A 25028-nucleotide genomic window follows, 5' to 3' on the forward strand; every position below is an offset into this window, starting at 1 on the left:
GCTATTTAGCTAGCTAATGTGTAGCGGTAGGGATGGCAGCGCGAGCTAACGTTAGGTAAGTAAGAGCCAACGAGGTTAGTCTACTCTAGACTGTCAGGTAACGTTATTTGTTAAATTTGACGGGATTATGAAATTGTCCGGGGCTAAATTGGGTTATGTTACACATGTTTTTAAACGGATTAATTCATATAATGCGTTTTGGTAACGGCAAGAAATGACGAGAGTAGAATATCACTAGCTAACATAACTTTCCTTCTAATGTTGTGTATTGTCATTCACGCACTCAAATGAGATTTTTCTCATCATTGTAAATCCTATCTGTATTTTTGCGCAGAACACTCGTGGTTTAAGATCTCAGTTGAAGGACAGTGTCCCGGTGACGGGGCTTTCTCCTCAAGCAGGAGCCTATGGCGTCCAGGATACGATGCGCAGGGGGTAAGTTTTGTTTGCGGACTGGTGAATTCTGCCTTCTGTTTGCAATTTATCTTGTGTGTGTATACAGTATGTCAACACCACCTGCATTTGCAGCATACTGTACCTCTTGAGCCTCTAAGTCATTTGTGAGATGTAAACTACCATAATCTAAGTGAACTACTGTTGGTGGGTACATGACATATATTGTATATATAATTCTAAGGATATGAATTTGCAAATATATGTGCTCATTATTGACTGAACCTTAACCTATTTTGCTAATTGTTTTACCAATGTCATGGTTTCAGATTCTCCAGTGTGAAGAATGAACTGCTCCCTAGTCACACACTGGAAATTTCTGAGAAGAATGTGAGTTTCTTAGGCCATCCTTAAAATTATGTTGGTTTGCAGAAACCCGGCCCACTCAATCAAATTGAACTCAACCCAAATGTTTTTTTTAAGCTGGTTGATCTGCAAACATACTGACTATAACCTCCTGTTGCGACGACTAAAATATTTTAAAGCAACATTTGACTTCTGTGCGGCCCAGACACTGCTTGATGCGGCTTGCAGTGAGGGTTGATGCGAATAGAGTGTATGCATTTGTTTATGGACTGATGTGCGCAGGCAGTGTGTCATTTTGTTATTCCACCATTAGCAGTGACAGGACTCTTCACATATGTGAGATCAGTGTAACAGAACAATGACAAACAGATGAGCACATTTCTTAAAATGACTTATCACATGCATGTGGGGTTTTCACTTCCGCCCCCCAAATTACACCCCCATCCTAAATATGGCCGTCCACTATTCTTTTAAATATGTTTGGGTCATTATTGAAATAATAATTATACAATTAGGCCTAACATTTGATCGCCTTTTCTTCACAGTTCCAGCTGAACCAAGACAAGATGAACTTCAGCACTCTCAGAAACATTCAGGGCCTCCACGCACCACTAAAACTGCAAATGGAGTACAAGGCAGCCAGACAGGTATGGACTAGCTGGGACAGTTCATCCAAAAACAAAATAAACATAAATGATTTGCTTGTCCCAACAAAGCTCTGCTGGAATAAAGACATGTAGATGATGTGTCTTCAGTGGAGTATAGCAGGACATTTATGTATGACATTCAAAGTACTTACAAACCCTGTTTGGATATTACATTTCATGTCTTTGGTTCTCCTGACTAGATCCAACGCTTACCGTTCCTGCAAAGCTCAAACCTGGCCCTTGACACATTGCGTGGGAGTGATGACACAATTGGCTTTGAGGACATCCTCAATGGTAAGAGACTTGGGGGGGCGGAAAGATATATCAGAGGGGGTAAATGAATGACATTAAGCACACCCTATAGGTACACACCTGAAGGAAACGTTATTAACTAAGATAACCTTGGTTGTGTTAAACCCTAACCAAGGGGAAAACTACCAGACTAGAATGATTTATTGGTTTTTAAAGCATAGGTGGTTGATGCATTAAAAAAATGATGGCGAAGAGCTGTCTTCAACTAACTCTTTTCAAAAAGTGACGCCTCTGGTGAGCTTTGCTGAGGCATTTTTGCTGGTTGGTGAAGACCGAAGCTTCTAGTTGTATATGGGTGTTGGCTCATTAAAACACAGGGTTGCTACATGTGGAAACATATTCAGGTTTTAAAATCATTGGCGTGTTTGTTGAGAATAAATGAGTTGAGGTAAACTCTTTGCTTGTTAGTGACAGGAACAGTAGAATTTCTTTGGCGCAAGATTGGCATTACCCTAACCTGGGTTTGGATCCAAATCCCACCCTTACCCTAACCTAGGTTTGGATCCAAATCCCGCTCTTACCCTAACCTTATTCCCCAAACCCTCCCACCCCTTACCCTGGATAGCTTGTGGCATGCCATAGTGATGGAGATAAATTGCAATCGGGCTCACTCCCAGCACAAGGCTGAAAGTGAAGCCATATTAAACACATCGCACAAGGTTTATATAGACAGAAGTTTAGTGTTCAGCAGGGATAACCACGTGGTGGATTTCTGACATCCGAGGCAAGGATGGAAGTTTTGCAAGGTCGGAAGAAGCAGTTCGACCCTTCTTATCACTTCTGGTCTAAACATGCTCTTGTACATATGCAGACTAAGTGGCACCTAATATTCTAAGTTACACACACGCAGAAACACAGAAAAGCCATGTTCCTGCTTACATAAGTACATGATTCATATAAGGTAATTAATAATACAAGGCACTTGATTATTATATTCTTAAGTCATTAACAGTGTTTGGAAATTATCTCCATCACATAGTGTAATGAGATGTGACGGGGAGAGGCTTGGTCGCTGTGGGAAATCCCCAACCAATAGCACGAACAATTAAACATCTTTTCCTGTGTATAACTAAACCTTATGGTGGGCATCACGAAATTGGATGCTCTGACTATAACAAAAATGTCTATGAGGCTCCCCTTGGTTCTTAAGTCTAGCTAAAATCAACTAATATATCAACATGGTCTGACTATATCAACCAGTCAGGAAGTATCCTGGAGTTGTGCAGTTTGTGTGCTTGTTCACAGCGCATATATTATAACATACTAACAACTTTAATTGGTTACTTAGCTTAGCTCTAATTTTTTTCAAATGTGGTTGTTTGTTCTTGCAGATCCAACACAAAGCGAAATGGTTGGAGAGCCTCACATGATGGTGGAGTACAAGCTAGGCCTGCTGTAATCAGAAATGGATTGCATTTAAATAATTTCTATTTGAACTAAATTTGTTGAATCAATTGTACTTCATCTGCAGACAGTCACTGTACACAAACTTTGAACCTTGTATTTGTAATAAAACTGTTCCATATCTACTCCGTATTTTGGATTTTTCACCATTAAATTGCCTAAATGAAAATGGACACTCACTCTATCTCTGGCCTCACCTGGGGATGTGATATTGGTAGGCATTTGAAATGTATTTGGAGTAACATTTCAAGAAAACTGTGGTGTGAATGCTAGTTACTCACATTTCATCTAAAGCTACATTTGACATAATTGTCTGTTCACCTAAGCTGATCATGGTATTTCATACCAGCTGTTGAAAAGTGACTTATTGGTTCTCTGGCAGTTAGACCCAAACATGGTCTTACAGTGTTTAATAAAATGTTGCCAAGAGACCTCTGATAAATGCAACCTTTAATTGACAAATAAGACATATCCCTAATCACACCTGGTGTTAAAAAGCTAAAGTAGTGATATGTTTGGTTGGTTTTGGAGATGATGGAGAATGAAAACAAAGCGAAAATGTTGTAAGACTATTGGACATTTTTTTGTTTTGTTACACTTGACGTTCTAATTTCTGTTACAGGCCTGAGAGCACCAGTAGGACACGGATGAGTTCATGTTCATCCAGCAGGTCATGCAAGCATTTTACTGATAGCCCCTGAAACTGGAGTAGCTTGACAACATTAGTGATTTTACACCATGGACTCGTACGCAGAAGTATGATTGTTTTTCCAACAAGCAGGAAATGTCTTACATGGTTCACAGCAGGTAGTGTGCTTGCACTTGGTGCAGTTGCTAGGTGATTTTGATTTCAGCGACCTTCAAATGGATGTTTCCAGAGAAAAACCTTTTATTTATTTTTCTAAAAATCAAGATCATTGTATGTCACTTTAAGCATTATAATGCAATTATAACTAGTATACAAACTTCTTGCTATTTTATGCTAAAGCATAGACAACATAATTCCAAAAGATAAAGGAGTGAGGTTGATGATATGCATGTGATTTCAAACAACTTTATTAAAATTTTGCTACTGTATTTTATTTAATAGATAGTATTTTATGACCAGACAAGAATAGCACCATCAGACCCTGCAGACATTAAAATCTCTCCTTTGTGATCAAAAATGACACTCTGCACTGCATCTTCGTGCCCAACCAGACTTGTCACTTGTGAAGAAGCGAGTTCAACCAGCTTCACTGAACCGTCGTTACTGGCCACAGCCAGGGTTCGCCCACATGGACTGAATGCCACCTGGTTGCTGGGATGTGGCCCGGTGTCCACGCTGAGCATAGCCGAGACCTTCCTCACGTCCCAGAGATTCACCACCCCATAGGAGTCACAGGATGCTATGGTGTCCCCCAGGCTGTTGAAAACGGCATGGTTGCAGGAGTGCTGGTGGCCGTAGAAGGTTTGGGCACACAGACTTGTGCGTGCATCCCACAACGACAGGGTCTTGTCAGCAGAACAGGTCAGGAGCGTGTTGGAGAAGGGCAAGAAGGCTACACTGTTGACGGAGTCGACATGACCACGCATAGTGTAACGGCACCTCTCGCTGTTCAGGTCCCACACCTTGGCGGTGTTGTCCATGGAGCAGGAGGCCACAAAGTCACCGCTGGAATGGAAGGAGCAGCCCCAGGTGGCATGGGTGTGACCCTCCAGTGTGAGAATGCAGCGGCCCTGGCTGAAATCCCAGATCCGAACTGTAGTGTCGCCCCCAGTAGTGGCCAGACCTCCACCGTTGGGATGAAAACAGCAACTGGAGAGCCAATCACTGTGGCCTTCTCCTGTCATGATCATCTCCCCAGCAGGCAGTCCCCACAGTCGCCAGTGGTGGTCATCACTCGCGGTGGCCACAATCATCTTGCGAGGGTGAATTGCAAGGCAGCTGATAGGCATGCTGTGGGCCTTTATGGAAGTTGTCAATGAGAAGCATGAGCCTTTATTTCCCTGTGCTAGAAGAGCTTTGATCTGAGGAAGGTATGGGTTCACACGACTGCTGGCAGGGAACTCTGAATCCTTAGGATGTTTAGTGTTTGTGCTGAGATCTGTTGCAGGAATGCAAGGACTTCCGTTGTTGTTCTGAGGCTTTGGCCCTTTCTCTACTCCCTGTTGAGTTTTGTCATTGCCTTGCTTAGGTGCACAACGTACCCCAGGGGAGGAGTGTGCATTGCGTAAAGAGGCCTGCAAATTGTGTGCGTGGCCAAGGACTCGGTCCCTCTCTAAACTGACAAGCATCCTTTGTTTCAGCGACGCTTGGTACTTGTCCGTCAGCTGCCGGAATGCTGGTTCATAGGAAGCATAGTGTTTTTTCAGTCGCCTGATGTCCTCTATCAGTCGGTTCTTTTCTTGAACCACTCGCTTATGTTGCATACGATGAAAGTCCCTCTCTTTGTTAAGTTTAACGAGCGTTTCAGCTGCTTTAAGGGCTGCTTGTTTGTAGCTTTCCCGTTCTTTCTTAACATTTCTGAGTTCGTTGTCTAGGAGCTGATTGTGAGAGTAGGCATCAGGAACGAAATCCACCTGGCCTATTTTCAACAGGCCTTTTAGCTGCATTTCGAACCACTCTGTTTGGAAGCAATCTAAAGTCCTACTCATGCCCATTTTCACAAGGAAGTTACGGAAAAAGTCGTCTACTGTTTCGGGGATGTGAGAAACCGGTTGCTTTACCGAGCTAATCCTCTGTGTAATCATGTCTGTATCGTCAGCGCAATCTCTCACAGCTTTCACAGCTGCTTCGAGATCTTCGTCTCCTTCGGTCATGCTTATATCGTCATCAGCCATAACTTCTTCATATTGATAGTCGTCCTCAGAGTCTTCGGGTATATAGACTTTTTCGAGATAATATGGCCCATCCACCGATTCTTCTGCTGGTTCATGTTTTGTCTCCATTTTACCACCGCTCACCTAACAAATCTTGTGCTACTTGTGTACTATTACCATGGTTACGACTCCCGCACGCAACGAAACACGAAACACCCACTAACTGTTTGGGCAACATTGTTGCTCTTCCTACCATTGCCATGCATTCTTTTTGTTTCCATTCTGAATGCATTCTTTTCTGAAATTATATTATTTAAAGGCCTATAGAATTACTGGACATAAGATAGGCCTGTATTCCTCCACACTGAACCATTACATTATCTAACCTCCTATCAAGGCCCACTAAGACATAGCCTACTACAACGTCAAGCTATTTGAACTGACTGGAATTATATATAATAGCTTGTCATATAATAGAATAATATCCACAAATCATACATTTAAACTCTGCAGAATTCTACTCTACTTACATCCAGTTTATATTAAGTAGCCTAGGCTTTAGGCTTGGCTACTGTAAAATGTAGGCTGATGCACAATTGCCTACTTTTACTGTACACTTGTAATAAGCTTCATTGGGTGCTGATTCTAAACTACATGCCTGAAGGTCAAACCATTTCTGCATCATCCCAGATAGCATATATCGGTCCATCTGTTGATTTTGGTCTGCCCCCCTCTGGTGATGTACCACTTCGTGTCCACTCTCGGCCACCATATTCTTAGTTTAACTGGGCATGGATATAAAGAAAATAGTATAAAATGTTAGCAATTCCTAGAATTTATTAATCACATTCTTGGCATAGTCCATTATAGTAGTGTAACAAATCACGGAAACGTGGAATCTTTGTTTTGGCTTATTTATTAAACACTTAACACAACACACTGATGAAATGGCACGGGGTTTATGCCCTGGTGCAAGTAACCACGATCAGACTGTGCTACAGTCACACACCTGCACAACCTCTGTCCCAACACATAACAACAACAGGTACTTAGAACCATAAGGGCCATCGTTAGGGAACATGCGCTAGTGCATCACATAGGGTATAACACATACAGTACAACAGTGTGCGCCCGCCGCACGGCATTATGGGGCGACTATGCCGGCACGTTACAGTAGTATATAGTCTGTAGTCTAAACAGAGGAAGTTCATGATAGGTCTACAAGAAGGCTCTGGTGAAAAATAAGGCCTATTTGGTCAGTTATATCACGCACTGGTGACACCTATACAAATGTTAAGGGTTAGTGAAAATTAATAAAACAGTATAAATGATTAAAGAAACATTATTATTTTTAAATCAAGTGGCAAAACATTGGGCACTTTGTGTGTAACTCACCAGTGGACTGCCCAAAAACAGATGAGCAAAGGGCCGTGGGACCGCCATTTCTGCCAGCAGTGGGCAGACAAAGGTCCACTTGACTTTTGCTATCTGGGATATTTAAAAAAAAATATGTGCCTATAAATCTTACAATGGCCTGACAGTGGTTTTGTAGCCGCGCAAAGTCTATCAAGTCATTTGACAATAAATTAGGATTTAAAAATATATATTTTCTTAAAGGCAAGAAAGACATGACCCTTCACCTATCACCTTTTCCAGTCAGTGTTGTGTGAATGTTATGACACTTAAAGGCCACAAGGCGGCGAAATTTGACAAGAAAGCCGTAAAAGCACTAGAAGGCCTATGAACCAATGCATTTCAGGTTAAAGGCCACAGTAGCTTTAGGTTGTCGCCTTGTGCATATTTTCACGACTGAACGTCTGACCAAAGCTGAGTGTTTTTTTTCATGGTGGCAATAAGCCTGTTGTCAATTTCAGTTGCCAGCCCAAACTGTCTCGACTCTCAGGATCCACACGTTCAGGCCTACTGCAGTTGCTGTTATGTGATATCTGTAACTGCGACCGTATCGTAGCTTGGGGAATACAAACGTATTAGGCTACAGTGACCATTTTTCAAAATGAAAAGCAGCGACTTTGCCATATTGTCATAGCATCTGGTCTAGCTACATCGTAGCCTATGAAGACATGCATGCAATGGAAACCTCACAGACACCGACCCAATGCTGACGGGTTTCTTTTTCCGACTACAGGCCAAGCCTATTTGTAGGATCAGTCGTGAGAACACGATTGGACACAATAGCGCACCTGAAAAGTCTGTGAGTCTATGAGAGTTCCACGGAATCTTGGCCCATCAGAGTTTAGCGATATGATTCTACTGATATGGAGCTGACTGAGATGCCCATGGCAGCCAATCGGACGCGCTTGAACATGAGCACGCATTACTTTTGACAGCTGGTAATATCCACACGGTGTCATTGACTGGCCACTCGGAAAACCAACGCGACACCACAGGATTATGTTTATCACTGTTTAAGTTTCAAGCAGTGGAATTAAATGAGTTGCACGGGTGAGGGCGACACTTCTGAGGACAATGCCGGCGCGTGTAGGCCCCCTGGCTCTGTGTCGTCGTACTGTATAGACAGCATACTCGGTCGCAGGAGCCCCTCCAAATTTCACGCCAGGAAAAATATTCCACCGCTCTCTGGGACAAGGGTACGCTCTGATGGTAGGAAAAAAAATCCCCCGAGACTAAACAGTATAGGCCTACGATATGCTTTTTTTACTTACCATATGAGGACCACTTTTGAAGTGCAAAGTAGTTGTTAATGCTAGGCAAATAATACATATGGTTGTTCCTTTGCTGTGTTCTATGATAATCATTTTTTGGCTTTTCGATTGTATAGCATCAACTTTTGGGACTTTTGGCTTTATAATGTAGCTGCATCTTCTAACAGGCTATATTTTAATCACCCCAGACAGCACGCAACTTGACAAAGAGAGTCTGCATGGTCAACCTTTGGGATCTGTTGGCGAACTCTCTGAATCCAGTAAAGGTATCCCTGTCGACAAGGAACGGAAAAAGGATGAACACACTCGGAGCAAACCTTGTAGGTGCCTGAGGAAAACCTACAAGCCGCCAGTCACCCCCAGTCGTAAGTCCTACCTGGAGAGCGCCCCAGCGAGCTCTAAACGTGTGCTGGTGGAGCAGAGAGCGAAAGATGTAGCGTTCAGGGACCCGAAATTATCATCATCATCTGCGAATGAAGAAGTCCTGCGCAGTGATGGAAGCCTTAGGGAAGGAGAGGACTGTGTGTGTTTGTCCGCGGGCAGTGACTCCGAGGAGGGAATGCTAAAGCGCAAACAGAGGAGATACAGGACTACTTTTACGAATGATCAACTCGAGGAATTAGAGAGAGCTTTCCAAAAAACTCACTATCCAGACGTGTTCACCAGGTATTCTGATGATAAATATTGTCGGAAAACTAATCTACTCATCTTTACCGTATGTGTTCCGGATTTGTTAGATTGTGATGCAAATGTGGCTTAACTCAAGACCTTCAGCACAACTGTCACCACCTACATTGCTCTTGACCCCTGCCTATACGAATAATAACAATTACATCTGATGTGTAACCACATTCACAACATATATTTGCCCCACCCCCCAAAAAAGATAATAAGCACAGAAGGCAAATGAGCATACATTTGTTTCATTGGGTGGAGATTAGTTATTGAAACGATGATTTTAGGCAACATTCTCCACCAAAATGTTTTTGTCAGTTTCCACTAACATACTTTTTACTCATTATTTAGGGCACAACATGTTTATAGGTTGTTCATGCATTTTCCTGTTAATAGTTTTGTGGCATTTAGGCTGACATTAAAACAAGTAATTGCACCTGAATTATTCAATAGTACGTAACTAAGTTTATGTGAAATTATAAACCAATATTGAGATTTTAACTCTTTTCTTTTTCGTTGAGGGAGGAACTAGCAATAAGACTGAACCTCACAGAATCACGTGTGCAGGTAAACAGTTGCAAAGTGTTGTGAGCCAATTTTCCCTGAATGAACTGCAACCACTGTAAAAATAACGTCCTCTTAAGATCTTTCCATTTTGATAAAGCTCCTTCCTTTTCACGCTCAAACGAGCATGTTTTTGACATATCAGACTCAGTACTCAGTATCAAATTACAACAAGTACATAACAACAAAATTATCTGAGAATTCTGGCTAAACCTCCTTCATCTCCTCCATCAAGGTCTGGTTTCAGAACCGTCGAGCCAAATGGAGGAAGCGAGAAAAAGCTGGTGTGCAGCCCCTGCCCCTAAACTTCCCTTTCCTGGGGCCTACGCCCTCATTCCACCCCACGGGTCACTATCTTGACCGGGGACCATTACCTACCCATCTGCTCCCCTTTTTGGACACAGCATGGACTGATGGAACCACCTCTTTCCCTTTCCTTGGCCAGTCCCTTTCCATCGCCTCTCTAAGCCTTGGATCTTTCCCAGGTGTGGCCGTGTGCAGACATCCAGCAGTCATAGGCCCCTCGTTTGGTCGGTAAGGCACAGCCATATCCCTCCCCCACTGCTCCCTTGCAGAAGCAATAGAAGAAATAGCATTAGAATGCATAGAATGACACTGTGGCAGTTTTAGAATGGGATCTATTTGCTCAGAATGTTTTCCTGGATTTAAATAACTGATATTAAATCTAGAGATATTGCCGTCAGACGAACCAAAGGATTTGAATGTCTGTACGTCAGCACTCACATTAATGTCTCAGCACCAATTAATTGATTAACAGTGTGCTGAAAATGATTTGTTTTAACACAATTCATATTCCATTTTGTCTTACTTCTAACTCTGGAAATGCTTGCACGCGTGTATCTGAATGTGAACTTAGAATAGGTATGCTGACACGCATACCAACCACCACCACTGGTCAAACACTACATGCCAGCATATGTTTATTATTCCGGTGTTTTCCCCGTTCCATCTCCTTTCTTCTCTGTAGGATATTCTCCATGCGCCCACTGACCCTTCCAAGGCTCCCCATACCTGCAGCAGTGAGCAGTCCTGTCCCGAGCCAGAACACCCTGCCCAACTCTCCGTCCTCCACCCCTCCGTCCATGTCCTCCTCTCCTGCGGAGCGTCGGGCCTCTAGTATCGCTTCTCTGCGCCTCAAAGCAAAGGAGCACTCAGCCCAGCTGACGCAGCTCAACGCTGAAGCTTCTTGCACAGCCAGAAGGGAGCCATGTTGAAAAAATCACTTTCCTATCTTCCCACGGTACTTTTTTTGTTTGGCTGGCAAATGGTTTTAGAGTAACAACTCATTGAAAGCCTTGTTTGTGTGCTTATGTTACATCGAATGCCTTCCACAAATCTGGACAAATACTGAGACTATACGAGTAACGTGAAAAGTTTATTAAGAGGACTGTTACATGGTTGTACAGCTTGGACCGATTAATGATTATGGATCAACACGGTGGTTGCAGTTGGCATGCAGATAATATCAGCCTTTGTCTGAGTTCATAGGGGTATTGCATGAGAACACGTTAATCATCTTAAGCATGATGCAGAATGCTTAAGGCCGTACAGTATTTGTCACTGGGTATTTGACTGTGATTGAGGTTTTCCCATATATAAATTAGGTTTTATAATACTTCAGGTTATGTATTGGCCTCTTTATTTGTAGCAAATTGATTGTCAATGTATTTGCTGGTGGATGTCACTGATCCTATACATTTTATATAATTAAAATGGAAGATAATGGTTTTCTAACATTTTCAGTCTATTATATTGCTTACTTTTGTCTTTCAAGTACTGAAAGTGTAGATGATACAGGGAAATACTGTAGCCTGTAGAGGTTATACATGACAATCATTATCCTGTTAGTATCCATATGATGAAAAATACATTTGTGACGTCAAGGAACATTCAAAATCAAAATCAAAAACGCTCTTTTTGAAAAGTGGCAGTACAGTAGCCACCACAAAATCTCACAAGTTTAATTGACTGAAGTGACCATGATTGTTTTAAACGTTTACAGTGAGGTTTCTAACGAATGTCACTCTACTACACCTCAACCTTAGAATATCAATTCCTTCAATACTCAAGTCAAATCAATAGTTTGGAATCTGGTTCTGGAATTGGCAAAGGCAGTCTAATATGGGTCATGTATGGCTTTTCACCATCATAGTCACAGTTTGTTACTAAAGCAGTTCAGTTACTGGAGGAATCTTGTCTGCATACATATTGTAAGGTAAATATTTTACTGGCATTAATTAGAAGAAAAAAAACACTAATCTAATTTCACCCTTTAATTTTGTAAACCTTTTAAACACCTTGAAATACATATAGCCTATGGGCTAATGCCTTTTATAATTCAGTTAACGTGTGTTGACCCAACTGAAGCAAATTGAACAGAAAGTGTACAAATAGTCCTACATACTTTTGTGTACCAAAGTTTGTGTACCAAACAATTTCATTTTATAAGGACAAGGGCAGGTTAGAGGAAACCTTGGATTAAACGAATGTACGCATTCCCATACCAACATGTACAGTAGGCTATGTTGTAAACTTTAAATGAGGTTTAAAACAAAATTTCAGAACATTTCTTGGTAGTATTTTGAAAACATCAAAACTATACCTTTTTAAGAGTGAAGATTTGTTAAACAATCTGGCAACACTGGAAATAATGTGAAGTAAATCACACGTAATTATTTGTGTGTTTGTGTGTGTGTGTGTGAGAGAGAGAGAGAGAGAGAGAGAGAGCGAGAGAGAGAGCGAGAGAGAGAGAGAGAGACAGACAGAGAGAGAGAGCGAGAGAGAGAGAGCGAGAGAGAGAGAGAGAGAGAGAGAGAGAGAGAGACAGACAGAGAGAGAGAGAGCGAGCGAGCGAGCGAGCGAGCGAGCGAGAGAGAGAGAGAGAGAGAGACAGACAGAGAGAGAGAGAGAGAGAGCGAGCGAGAGAGAGAGAGAGAGAGAGAGAGAGAGAGAGAGAGCTTGCTGCCGACAGGATGCAGAGAGGCTGTGCCTCTGTTTGCAAGACTCAGATTAGCACCACTTATTTCAGACTCTCATCACCCACCTGTCCTTGTCCCTCCACCCGAGGGGTCACCCTCACTGCAGACAAAGGAATTTGAGCACACTGAGAAGGGAATACAGTGACCTTGGTACTGATACTGTGAAATCAAATCCAAATGCATCACAGGCTTGACTGCTTAAGGTGGATGTCAGTGGAGTCAATGAAGAGTTGTAACTTGGTTGTTAAAGCTTTGGAAGAGCTTATAAGATAGCATTTAGTATTTATATAATTATATCATACATGGACTATCTGACACTGTTGTCCTTTTTACTTGTTCATTGAGATTATGGAAGGATGGATATTATCTAAATAGCTATCTGTAGTTCACGGCAAACATTCTTCATTTGAAAATGTGAACTATATGCTATACTTAAACAAACAACAAACAGTCTCTCTCTCTCTCTCTCTCTCTCTCTCTCTCTCTCTCTCGATCTCTGTGTGTGTAAGGGAGGGGACATTAAATGGTTACATTTAATGACTTTGGGAGCTTTGTTTCACAACTGGTGATATGGACTGATTGTTTTTTTTTCAGTGTTTCTTTTCGATGGTTCTCAAATGGCGTTTTAAATAAACGGTTTAAAAAAGTTAAAAGAGTCTCTCTCTCTCTCTCTCTCTCTCTCTCTGTCCCCCCCTCTCTCTCTCTCACACACACGCACGCACACACACACACACACACACACACACACACACACACTCCCACACGTTTGCACAGATTCTATATCTATCCCTTTCATTCCTATCTGATCCGAGGACATAGTGGTACTATTTCAAAGACATCACACACATACACTGGGACTAAAGGCTAGGTGAAGGGTATCCATTACCAAGTGACAAAACAAGACAACAAGACAAGCTTCCTATGCATGTGTGTGTGTGTTTGAGAGAGAGAGAGAGAGAGAGAGAGAGAGAGGGAGAGAGGGAGAGAGAGAGAGAGACAGAAGTATGGAAATATAGATCAATGTAAGGCATGTTTATAGCTCTCCACACTTTTCATTAAAGACACGTTTGTGCACCTGCACGCATTAAACGATCTTACCTCATTATTTCACTAGGGTTTTACAACTTAAACTTCACAGCTAAACTCTGTGAGTCTGCATGCCGATTGTCATAGTCTGCATTTCTTTACTTTGGTTGTCAGGTGGCTGGAAAACCAGAACCAAACCCCCCCCTCACCGGACCCCCATCAAGCCAAGCTAAGAGGTGATGTCCCTGCTCACAGCGGTCGCCATTAGCAGCAATCATTACTGATAAATCTAGGAGTATTTAGAGATCCACAGCGATAGCTGCGGGGGAGTTAATTATGACCGATGTTTTCACTCAGCAGTACTGAATGAGAGGGAGCGAAGACAGAGGCTCAGCCTTTATTTTTGTCTAAAGGATTCTCATGGCTGTTTGATTTGTCACATTAACCGTGGGCCTCATTAACCTCTGACCGTGTGTGTGTGACAGCAAATCCAGCTGAAGGTCTGATAACACACAGGGGGGGGGGGGGGGGGAAGAGAGATGGTGAAAGACAAGCAGGTTGACCATGGCCTAGGAATGCTCCCTCGCTGTGACAAGGCCTCTCTTTACACACATGCCAACAGATGCAGTATGAGCTAATCAAAACGTGTCGTGTAGTGTGGCGGGAGGTTGCTGTGTCCAGGTCTCGGTGAGCCTTTAGTGAGTGATTTTCTTTATCCATCATATCCATGTTGCGCACTCTCTCTCTCTTTCACTCAATCCAAATGAAACCAAGCTTATCAAAGTCATATTACATATATGAGATAACAGATAAGGCAACATTGGTTATATATTGTCAAGTGCACTCTCTCTCTCTCTCTCTCTCTCTTTCTATTTCTCTCTCTTTCTTTCTATTTCTCTCTTGCTCTTTCTGTGACCCTGTCTGTGTTACACGGATGCCTGTCACACATGAACGTTGCCACATGCTTGAGCAGTGTCGTAATGGAACCCTAAACTTGCCATGAGCCCACAAATCCCCAGCAATCCCTCTCTTATTCGACGCAGCCGACGGGAAGAGCTTCAGTGGTGGGACAAGCATTCAGGTCCCGACACCTTCGTAAATCAGGAGATCCTGACACCCCACACCCTAGCCTAGCCCTCAGCTCACCAAACAAGAGAGTTATCTGTGCAAACATAGTCACACGAAGCGCATTGCCATGTACTGTTTCAGACAGAAACACATTAAGTACATAAGAGTGGCATAGCTCACAGCCTAATAGTTTTACCCCTAAACCACATGAGCGCTAACTTTGACCTCGCAATTTATCAGGCTACCTTTCTATTTTTTTAGATATTTCAGATTTGGAATATGTTTTGTCCTCTTTCCTAGACAGGTCTTCGTAGAATCTATAGGAGGAGCCGTCTAGTAATAGAAATGTGACAGCACTCTAAGTATTCCTTCAGGGAAGTAAAACATTTTAATGCACCAGATGATAGCTCGACCCAATTCTTTAACCAGGGCTGTTTCTTAGAAAGAGCCCCACTCCACCCTATACAAAGCACTTTCCAGAGACTTTCCAGAGAACAACCCTGATGGACAGATGGAGTTTGCGTGGAGGTCGAAGGCTTGTCACAATGTAACATATGTCTCTCCCTATTGTGTCCCCTTCCTAGAAATTCAAAGGCCACATCGTGTGGTTCTGAACATTGACAGCACACGATCTCAGACACTGGGCGGTCATGAAACGTTGGGAATGTTCATCCAAATTGTATTTCCACTGACCTATCAGGCCCATTTATCGGTCACCTCATCACCTTACCGCTGTCCGTCACAGGTTCCGCTGCAGGGTGAGTTATGGCCCCAGGCGCGGTCGACAGTTTCATTACTGGCCCAGAGATAAACGGATAATGGGGGTAATTAAACTCTGGGAGTGGATGGCTGACTGGGCAGAGGTCAGGCTGTACCTCTGGAGACCTGTGGCTGGAAGCCAGCAGTCGTAAAGTTAACTTGATTAGTCTCTGTCATTAAGCCCTACAAGACTCCAGCAAGACCCCAACACCTCTACTGCCTGGTTATTGCATCTGTAACTGCAAAATTGTACTTCAAGTCAGATCAGCTCGCAATATATTCCAGCTTGCAATATATAACAAATTAGTGAGATGACTGGTGTGACATATGTTGATTAAGCACCTTTCAAGCCAGACCAGCTCAATTTAATTTATATGACAACATCATTATGGCAAAACAGGCCTTTGGCTCTCTGAATCAGGCCGTGCCACATTCCCTGAAACAGTTCTGGGGAAGACCTCTTTATTCTGGGAAGGTTCAGCATTCCCTACAAGAACACAGGTGCTCCCGCCACGTCGCCCACCTGCCAACATGATAGAGAGCCACTCAATTTATTTCGCAGACAGACAGCAGACTGCTACTAAAATGCTTTCCCAGAAGGCAACGGTGGCACCCCCAGTGTCAATCTGGCCAAAAGCCACGGGCTAAATGTGGCCCATGAGCAGCCAGCGCTGGCAGGTAATTGTGATAATCTGCCCAGCGGCATGCTTAGCGCTCCCAACGAGCCACAGTGGCACAGCAGCCAAACGCCCGTGCTCACAAGACCACAGACCCAGGGAACCTTTCCCATCGCAGAGATAAAAAAAAACCTTCAGAAAAGGAGAAAGAATTCCTTTCCTTTTGCTACTTGTGCTGACGACCTGATTTAATACTCATATTGCCCCACGGACACAAACTTACCTTAGAAAAAAAACAGGGGAATGAAAGACAATTGAGTGAATTAAACAAAGGAAAGATTGAACATGTGAAGGTGATTCTTCTTTACATGTGGTTATTTACATGCCCCAAACCTTTCTCTCATGCAACCACATGCAAACGTGTCCCTTTTCTCCCAAGTCACCCTCCAGCTACACGGTGAACAGGGGGAGTCAGAAACTTGATCCTCTGATTCTTAACAGACAATAGGCCTTATTTGATTTCCCATTAGTCTCACCAGAGTCCCCCCTGTCATCAGTCTGTCCTAATGTCCACATGCCTTACCAGCTATGGTGTCACTGAGCTCAGTCTGATCACGAGCAACTGCTCTTCCCAGTTTTCCGGTTTGGATTTGCTTTCCTTGGGACTTTCCCTAGTGGCGAGACCAGAAACTTTAAGATGGGTGGATGTTTGTGAAATAGGGTGTTTTGTACATTCAGATTTCTGTCATACGACCATATGGAAGCGATGAGACCCCCTTTTAAAATGTATTTTTGAAGCCTACATCTAATAACACAAATATATGATTCAGACATGAATTCACATTTATTTCCGACCACACAATGCACCACGATAACAATGACTCATCTTTTTGTGTGTGTTTGAGTGAGTGTATGTGAGAGAGAGAAAAGTCCTTTTTATACTGAGATCCCACAATAATGTCGTTAAGAAGACCTTTTTTCCACCTTCACTTGTGTATACTGAACCAATCAGAGGTGCCACAATGTCTCCCCAGTGTGTCCTTTTACACAGCATGCCAGTGTTCCAGAACCAGAGGTGTGACATTTAGCATAGCGTATAGCTTGATAGCAATGTTCAGACTTTGGTGTGCATCATGTACAACATGTTTATTCTTATCCTGTTGCTTTTGTGTGTTTTGACAACACAGTAGTCTTGCTTCATTTCGGTTAGCTGCAAGGTTGCATCACAGCCCTGTTCCACCATACTAACCCTTTCACACAGATGTCGTTGAGGGGTCAGACACATCTCCTCATCTTGATGGCCACTCAGGACAGGCGTGGGCAGGGAGAGGGGGTGGGAGAAGAGGGAGAAAAAGACCTGTCACCAGTCATGGCACCGGGTCGTCGTCATCAGATGGTGTGTATAGGTCTCTACTCCTCTCTGCGTTTTCCACCATGCATTGGTTTTTTCAAGTAGTTAATTAACGACATTTGTTTCCACTTGATTAGGTTGCAGCGGCTAAGTTGATCATCTAATGTCTAACTAGAGCTAGCTCAGCTAGCTAACAGATATGGCCAACGTTACTGACTGATGTGAATAGGCATAGGCAATAACACTTTTGATTGGCTGGGTCAGCTGTCAATCTGGGAGGTACTGGCCCACCCTGGCTCTTATGTGGCCTCATCCCAGGACTTTCCTTTAATAGAATTGTGAAAGCAATGTTTTTCCTCTTCTTTCTTTCTTTCTTTCTTTCTTTCTACTTAATGTTCTTCTTCCACTCTTAGAGTAAAACGTAGCCGTTCTCTGATTTGCTTGTGATTATTTCAAAAGCATTTGCTCTTTTATTGTATTGTTAATCATGCTTAATATGCTAGCCTGCTTCTATAAACAAGGTACCAGCAGACACCGTAAGACTGTATGACCTTGAAAGAACCATTGCTTACATTTTTTTTTGGTAAATTCTAACTCTGATGCACGTCCAACAAACATCTACATGTTAAGGAGGCCGCTAGATCAAAACAGGGTAACAACTGGAGATCCTGACGACTTAACTGAGAGATACGGCGCATCTAGACTGATCCACACATCTCATCCAACAGAAGAGCACTATTAGTCAGGACCACATGCTCAGCTGTCCTGCCTACAAGGTCTGATAGGAGAGATCCTTTATGGCATTTACACCCACGCTGAAATAACCAGCCTCCGCAGCTCTCGTCCTTTCCTATCATCGGTCTCAGCATGTCCGTCCAGACCCTTACACACGGTCAAAAGGTGTAATTGCTATTAGGATTTGGTTTAGTTTGTTTGTTTAATTGATATCATTATTTTATGTATTTTTATGTGTTCTTAAGAAATAAGAAAAACCAGATTGAGAGATGAATGGATTAGTACTTAGTACTAAGTCAGACATTTGGACCGAATCGGATGTTAATTTGGTCACCACTAAGCGCTTTGAGACAATTTGATTGTTTTGGCGCTATATAAATCAAATGTAATTGAATTAAGTGGAAGAGATGTACTTGTCAAACAAAAACAACCACAAATATAGTTAAATCTATACAATGATCTTTCTCAGCTGAGTTTGTCCATTTTATATAATACTGTCCTTGTCCAAGCCCCTTGTGAAGTGACTTAATAAATGATAAATGCCTCACTATGAACTTTTTTCTCCTGGCAGACAAATAAAAACACGTGTGCGTGTTTACTGGAAGTATACTCCCCTGGAACAGACACTGTGGGCATCCAAAGAGACAGTCAGTGATGCATTCCACCAGTATCTCAGAGCGCTACTGACCTCTTCTGGCAACTGTGCTGCTGTGTCACCAGGACCACCAGAACACACCTGCTTGTAAGGCTGTAAGTTTGTATTTTAATACCCTTGACTCATTTACAACAAAGTGCGCCATTTAATGTTGAATTTTATTTTGCATGAAATAATTTGTCCACCAGCTAACGTCAGATGTTATCCGGCTAATAAAAGCACTGCCTCTGAAAACGAAACAAAATTATAATCAGATGGCATAATCGAGGGACTTCAGTGTGTTTTGAGATGTTCTCTAGAAGGCTTCTTAGTTTAGGTCTAAAGTGAGTTTTCCATAGGCAACATCTGTAGACGCTTCAAACGTTAATTTGGAGGGACTGGTGAAATAAGTGGAGAGTGATAAACACTAATAAAATACAAAAAACACTAAATAGCAGGACAATAATAGAGTGGGCTCACGTTTATTACGACTGAGGTTTCACTGAAATTCTGTAAAGACCCCAAATAAACAAATGGCAATACAACTAGTGGCGAAGAAATGATTTGCCACAACGATATGAACCCATGTTCGCTATAGGGGAAGGGGTTTATATAGTCCAGCTCTCAGCTGTAACGTGTCAGGGATAGAGTGGACTTTGAACACTCTAGCGAGACCAATGATGTCGGGGCAACCGGCAGCCAATATTAAAACGCAGGGACAGCCTAACCATACCGCTCTCTTCTACGTTTTGGTACAGGATTGAGGCGAGCATAGGACAGGCCTATAACATTCCAACATGGTAGGAAGGAGACGTAACGGTCCGAAAGCCAACAACGGCAGCAGGGGAAGCGGTGGCAACGGAGGTGGTGGTGGTCGTGGTGGAGGCGAGCAGAGGCAATCCCAGCCGCAACAGCAACAGCAACAACGTCGCCGCCAGAAACCACGACAGGTAGGTTGTATTGAATAGAACATACATACATTCAATTCTAGTTATTAAAATCGACCAAATACTCCGATGGGGCTATCATATGAGGTATATAATGCAGACTACTCAACAGGCCAATGAAAAGATGTAAAGAACAAAATCGGACAGTCTGTACCGAGACATTCAAGAAACAGGCTAAACCACGTCATATTGAGTTTAGAAAGTGTTTTGAAAGTAGCCAATGCTACCGAATAACGAACCAACAATCGACGAGTTAGATTTAGCCCGTGTGTATTTTGTAGGCTACTCTATTCTGAACTATGTAGGCTATATGTGTATGTTTGTTGCATTTGTGCTATTATCATTCCAGTGGAGTTAAATGACCTGTTGGCAACTGTTACATAACGTGCAGCCTGAACACACCAAGCTGGATACACATTGTCTGAGAGATTCTAAAAGACAAAGGACGAATGAATTAGACCGAAGTAAAACTGTGGTCCCATCCTCTCAATCTATTGTCTGATCAACATTGTATAGTAATAATGTCTATTTTCTTGCATATCCCCTGCTTCAATACATACAGACTAAATTTAGGATGTGTGATTGTTCATGATATCACAGCACTGCAACGAGGAGGAATCTTGTACTCAAAGGTGGATCTATGATAGCTCAAGACCTATGTGACTCATTATTGTTTCATTTATGTATCAACTTAATAAGATATATTTCCTCTACACTTCCTTAGGAGAATCCGTTTTAGACAAAAATGAGAGAAGGCACATCTTGTAAAAATCTGCCTTAATTGACAAAAAAATTACATTCTTCTTGTAATAGGAGATCTCTTTTTAGATTTTCTTTTGTCATGGGTTTGCGGCAAAATGTAAATAAATAGTAATTGAATGCCTCACCCATTCTCTCACACACTGAGGTGTTTCTGTCGTCATCGCTAATTACACTCCCTGGTCCAATCAGGGAATCCTACCACAAACAGCTGAGGGTCCAAAGGATAGTGACAACATTACACATAGCTTCGCTTTACTGATATTTCCTCACAGATAACTTCTTTTGGAAGGTGTTGGCTGTCTGTGACCCCTCACTAAATGTCTTATCAAACATTAGATATAAGACGTGATAACAATACATTGAAGTTCATGTAAATATTTGTTTTGTAAATAGTAAAATAATGAAAAAAATGTTGCATATTGCATTCCATGTCCATGTTCCATGTCCATGTCTATTTGATACACACATGAAACAGGTGTATTGCTTAAATGTAACATTAGTCTGTTAGTGGTTAGTGGTTATGTAACTTGTTTCAGAGTCCAGTGGTGGTGTCACACCATGATCATTCAGATATCTGTCTGGCACCAGGTCAAACAGGTCACACTGAACAGCTCTACTATTAAACTAAACCAGCGCTTACTGCTGTCCTCTGGGTCACTCTGTCTCTTCCCTTTTTTCACTTTTCATCTCAAGTTAATAAAGGCTATAATGGCACCCATACCAGTAAAGGCTACTGATAGGGTTCATTCGTTTTAAGCTTTGAGAAGCAGTCCTTAATAACCATTTATGCAAATAAATGGTTCTTTATGGAAAATGTTTCAGTGTCACCTTTTTTTTTAGAGAAACCACAGAGAACCCCTTCAGAGTACAGCTGATATATGAAGTTTACCTCAGTTTCTGCACAGTATTGTTGACAAACGCTGTTATAAAAGTGTAATGTATGTTGAATGTTAATGTCTTTTGTCCACCAGACTTTGTCACATCCTGCCACTTTTGCTAGGGCGAAAGGCAGTGAGACTGATGTCCCTTACGAGAGAGTGACACTTGAGAAAGCCCGCGGAGGAACTCCAGGTTAGTGTGATAGCCAACAGCCTTATCCCTCGTCCTCCCTTATGTTCATCTAGAGACAGTAATGAGTTCAGAGACAGGAGACCTGAGCACACATGTGGATATTAATATGTGTTTTCTGTGTGTTTTTTTTATGAACGAAGCGGATCGACCAGTGAGGGTGTATGCAGATGGCATATTTGACCTCTTCCATTCTGGACATGCCCGTGCTCTCATGCAAGCCAAGAACCTGTTTCCTAATACACAGCTGATAGTAGGAGGTATGTGAAGTTCAGTGTTGGAGAGTAATGAACTACATGGAATTAAACTAATAGTTTAATTCCATGTAGTTTGCTGGAAGTGCTGGTAGTTCAAGTAGTTATATATTTACTTTTTTTTGCCATTTTTGTGTAACTACTCTGAGACTACAAACAGTCATATAATACAAAATCTAGTTTATCCTGATGGGATTTATTTTCCGCTACTGACCAGTGGACTATACATAATCCCTTGCATAGTTCCCTTCACCATGAAGGTTTCTTTTTCAGTGTCGTTGGTCTTTTTGTTAGCACGATTACGCAAAAATTACAAGCCTGATTTTCACTTGGTGGAGGGGTGTAGCATGGGCCAAGAAAGAACCCATTACATTTTTGGAGCTGATCCGAATCACAGGGCGGATCCATTCATTATTTTTTTCACTGTTAACATTGCAAGATAGGGCATTCGGCCTTGGCGGAGGTCTGTACTCTCCAGTTGCCCTTCTAGTTTGTTATCATTTCGTATCACATTTACATTGTCAATTTGATCATTTTTTAACAAAGTAGATTGAGCTACTTTTCCTAAGTAGCTTTAGTTTTCCCTAGGGCTTTGCTGTAGTTCAAAGTAGTTCCCCAATACCGGTGAAGTGACCTTATATACAGTTGTATACAGTTACTTCTATATGTGTTCTTGTAAATCAGGGAAATCAACAAATGGACGTCTTCCTGTGTTAGGCTGTACTGTTTACCGTGAACCAGTGAAGAAACACAGAGTTGCATTGAGTCTTCGGTAAAGCTGATCACTCAAACGTAAAAAAAAAAAAAAATCACTCTGTCAACAAGCACTGTCTAAAGGCCCTGTTGGTTTATAGTGAATGATGCATGGTGTGTGTGTGTGTGTGTGTGTGTTTGTGTATGACTCTTTCTCTCAGTGTGCAGCGATGAACTCACACACAAGTATAAAGGCTACACGGTGATGGCAGAGGACGAGCGTTATGATGCACTGAGACACTGCCGCTATGTAGATGAGGTGGTCCGTGATGCCCCTTGGACCCTCAGTCCTGAGTTCTTAAAGATGCACAGGGTAAGTCTCTCCATCTCTCTGTCTTTTTCACTATCTTTCTTTATCTATTTGTCTTCCTATCCATCTATCTCTGGTTTTCTCTATCTCCATAACGATAAGACACACCCTCCACTCACTGATAAGCTACACACAGATGTTTTTTTGTTACAGATTGACTTTGTGGCCCATGATGACATCCCATACACTTCAGCAGGATCTGAGGATGTCTACAAAGATATCAAGGAATCTGGTAAAATACAAATATTCTCACACTAATACAGAAGTCTTAGAAGATTATCATACTAATATATATTTTAAATGTATTGTATGTGCATGTTCTCTCATGTATTTCTTTGTGTGTGTGTGCCATAGGAATGTTTGTGGCTACTAAAAGGACTGATGGAATCTCCACCTCTGACCTTATAACCAGAATCGTGCGAGATTATGACGTGTATGTGCGTCGCAATTTGCAGAGAGGGTACACCGCCAGAGAGCTCAATGTGGGATTTATCAACGTAAGAGAACCATCATGGCATTATACACCTGACCCAGTTATCTTATGATACTGCTATTACAGTGAATCACAGTGTTACATGGTTTAGATTTCTTTCTTATTTAAGATTTGATCCAACCTTCTTGAGATAATCAATCCCTCTCATTAAATCCCATTTTATGGTAACCGAGAATATAAGGAGCCTCTCGTTGAACAACGTTGACCAATAGCCGATATCCCACTACATATTGGCACTCTGAGATTCTTCTGAATGAAGAGTGCATTACAAATAAAATGAATTATTATTATTATTATTATTATTATTATGACTAATTCCAGGACAAAAAGTACCGTCTGCAGAACCAGGTGGATAAAATGAAGGAGACGGTGCACACTCTGGAGGAGAAGAGCAAGGACCTCGTGCACCGGGTGGAGGAGAGGAGCCACGACATCATCCTGAAGTGGGAGGAAAAGTCCCGCGAGTTCATCGGGAACTTCCTGGAGCTGTTTGGCCCTGAAGGAGCCTGGGTGAGAGTCCCACACAAATCCTACCGATTCATGGATTCTGCACCATGTCATTCTATTCACGTGATACATCATGCATGCACAGCTACTGAGTGTATTACATTTACATTTACATTTAGTCATTTAGCAGACGCTTTTGTCCAAAGCGACGTACAAGGGAGAGAATATTCAAGCTACGAGCAATAGAACCTGGTGTAACAATAAATAAATACTACTTTACATAAGAAATATAACAAAATGAAATAAAAAAGAAAGAAAGAAGTGCAGAAATGTAACTGCTGTAATTGCAAGTTACGCACTAGTCGAAGTGCCAGTTAGGACGGGAAGTGCTCTCTGAAGAGTTGGGTAGAGTTGGGTATTAGTTGAATTAATCGTCTCTATCTTTCATCTGCTTACAGACCATGATTCAAGAGAGGAGTGGCCGTGTGCTCCAGGCCCTGTCCCCGTATACTTCCCCCGTCGGCTCTCCGAGCAGCAGCCCCACCAGAGGCCCCACCAGAGGCCCCACCAGGCGCTCTCCCTCTCCACCGTCCGACCGGCAGCGTAGGCGCTTCAGATCGCCTCCATCCACCCAAAAACCACGCCGTCCACGGAGTCCTGGCAGCAAGGGGGAGGAGGGAGTGAAATAAATCTGCTACTCTAACATACACACACACACACACACACACACACACAGAGACAGACACACACACACACACACACACACACACACACACACACACGCACACAGAGACAGACACACACACAGAGACAGACACACACACATTAAGACATGAATGTATACATTCAAGCAGACAACACACATACTCTTACTCACCTACATGCAGATGTACTCAAATATACACTCACTTATGGATTCGCACCACATGTACCCCACGTGAAACATAAGCACTGGCAC

General features: G+C 42.4%; 4 protein-coding genes across 4 annotated transcripts in view; 3 read left to right on the forward strand and 1 right to left on the reverse strand.

Moving 5' to 3' along the window:
* Positions 1–3247, forward strand: part of LOC105898474 (proteasome maturation protein) — a 5453-nt gene extending 2206 nt beyond the window's left edge. The window contains exons 2-6 of the mRNA XM_031572749.1: positions 335–435; positions 723–783; positions 1305–1406; positions 1607–1700; positions 3050–3247. Of these exons, the coding sequence (XP_031428609.1) occupies positions 335–435; positions 723–783; positions 1305–1406; positions 1607–1700; positions 3050–3117 (426 nt within the window). The 3' untranslated portion in view covers positions 3118–3247. The remainder of the gene's footprint in view (positions 1–334; positions 436–722; positions 784–1304; positions 1407–1606; positions 1701–3049) is intronic.
* Positions 3248–4162: 915 nt separating this feature from the next.
* Positions 4163–6845, reverse strand: LOC105897438 (sperm-associated antigen 16 protein). Its single transcript, XM_012824403.3, has one exon. The coding sequence runs from the start codon at positions 6051–6053 to the stop codon at positions 4221–4223; it is 1833 nt and encodes a 610-aa protein (XP_012679857.2). The 5' UTR covers positions 6054–6845; the 3' UTR covers positions 4163–4220.
* A 1529-nt stretch (positions 6846–8374) lies between these two features.
* Positions 8375–11082, forward strand: LOC105893507 (aristaless-related homeobox protein). The gene is made up of 5 exons (XM_031572750.1): positions 8375–8546; positions 8776–9274; positions 9805–9850; positions 10083–10381; positions 10836–11082. Exons 1-5 carry the CDS (start codon positions 8375–8377, stop codon positions 11080–11082), a joined length of 1263 nt encoding a protein of 420 aa, XP_031428610.1.
* Positions 11083–19053: 7971 nt separating this feature from the next.
* Positions 19054–24812, forward strand: pcyt1bb (phosphate cytidylyltransferase 1B, choline b). The gene is made up of 9 exons (XM_012821545.3): positions 19054–19152; positions 19795–19986; positions 21717–21816; positions 21957–22073; positions 22982–23133; positions 23284–23362; positions 23485–23627; positions 23945–24133; positions 24529–24812. The coding sequence occupies exons 2-9, from the start codon at positions 19834–19836 to the stop codon at positions 24757–24759; spliced, it is 1164 nt and encodes a 387-aa protein (XP_012676999.2). The 5' UTR covers positions 19054–19152; positions 19795–19833; the 3' UTR covers positions 24760–24812.
* The last annotated feature ends 216 nt before the right edge of the window (positions 24813–25028 follow it).

This window comes from Clupea harengus, chromosome 8 (genome assembly GCF_900700415.2).
Source record: "Clupea harengus chromosome 8, Ch_v2.0.2, whole genome shotgun sequence".
Lineage (NCBI taxonomy): Eukaryota > Metazoa > Chordata > Actinopteri > Clupeiformes > Clupeidae > Clupea > Clupea harengus.

Coding starts and splice junctions, on each gene's coding strand:
- pcyt1bb (XM_012821545.3), top strand. CDS start 19,834: ATGGTAGGAAGGAGACGTAACGGTCCGAAAGCCAACAACGGCAGCAGG. Junction 21,817..21,956: donor AGCCCGCGGAGGAACTCCAG/GTTAGTGTGATA, acceptor TTATGAACGAAG/CGGATCGACCAGTGAGGGTG. Junction 24,134..24,528: donor TTGGCCCTGAAGGAGCCTGG/GTGAGAGTCCCA, acceptor ATCTGCTTACAG/ACCATGATTCAAGAGAGGAG.
- LOC105893507 (XM_031572750.1), top strand. CDS start 8,375: ATGAGTTGCACGGGTGAGGGCGACACTTCTGAGGACAATGCCGGCGCG. Junction 9,275..9,804: donor TATCCAGACGTGTTCACCAG/GTATTCTGATGA, acceptor TTTTTCGTTGAG/GGAGGAACTAGCAATAAGAC. Junction 10,382..10,835: donor ATAGGCCCCTCGTTTGGTCG/GTAAGGCACAGC, acceptor TCTTCTCTGTAG/GATATTCTCCATGCGCCCAC.
- LOC105897438 (XM_012824403.3), bottom strand. CDS start 6,053: ATGGAGACAAAACATGAACCAGCAGAAGAATCGGTGGATGGGCCATAT.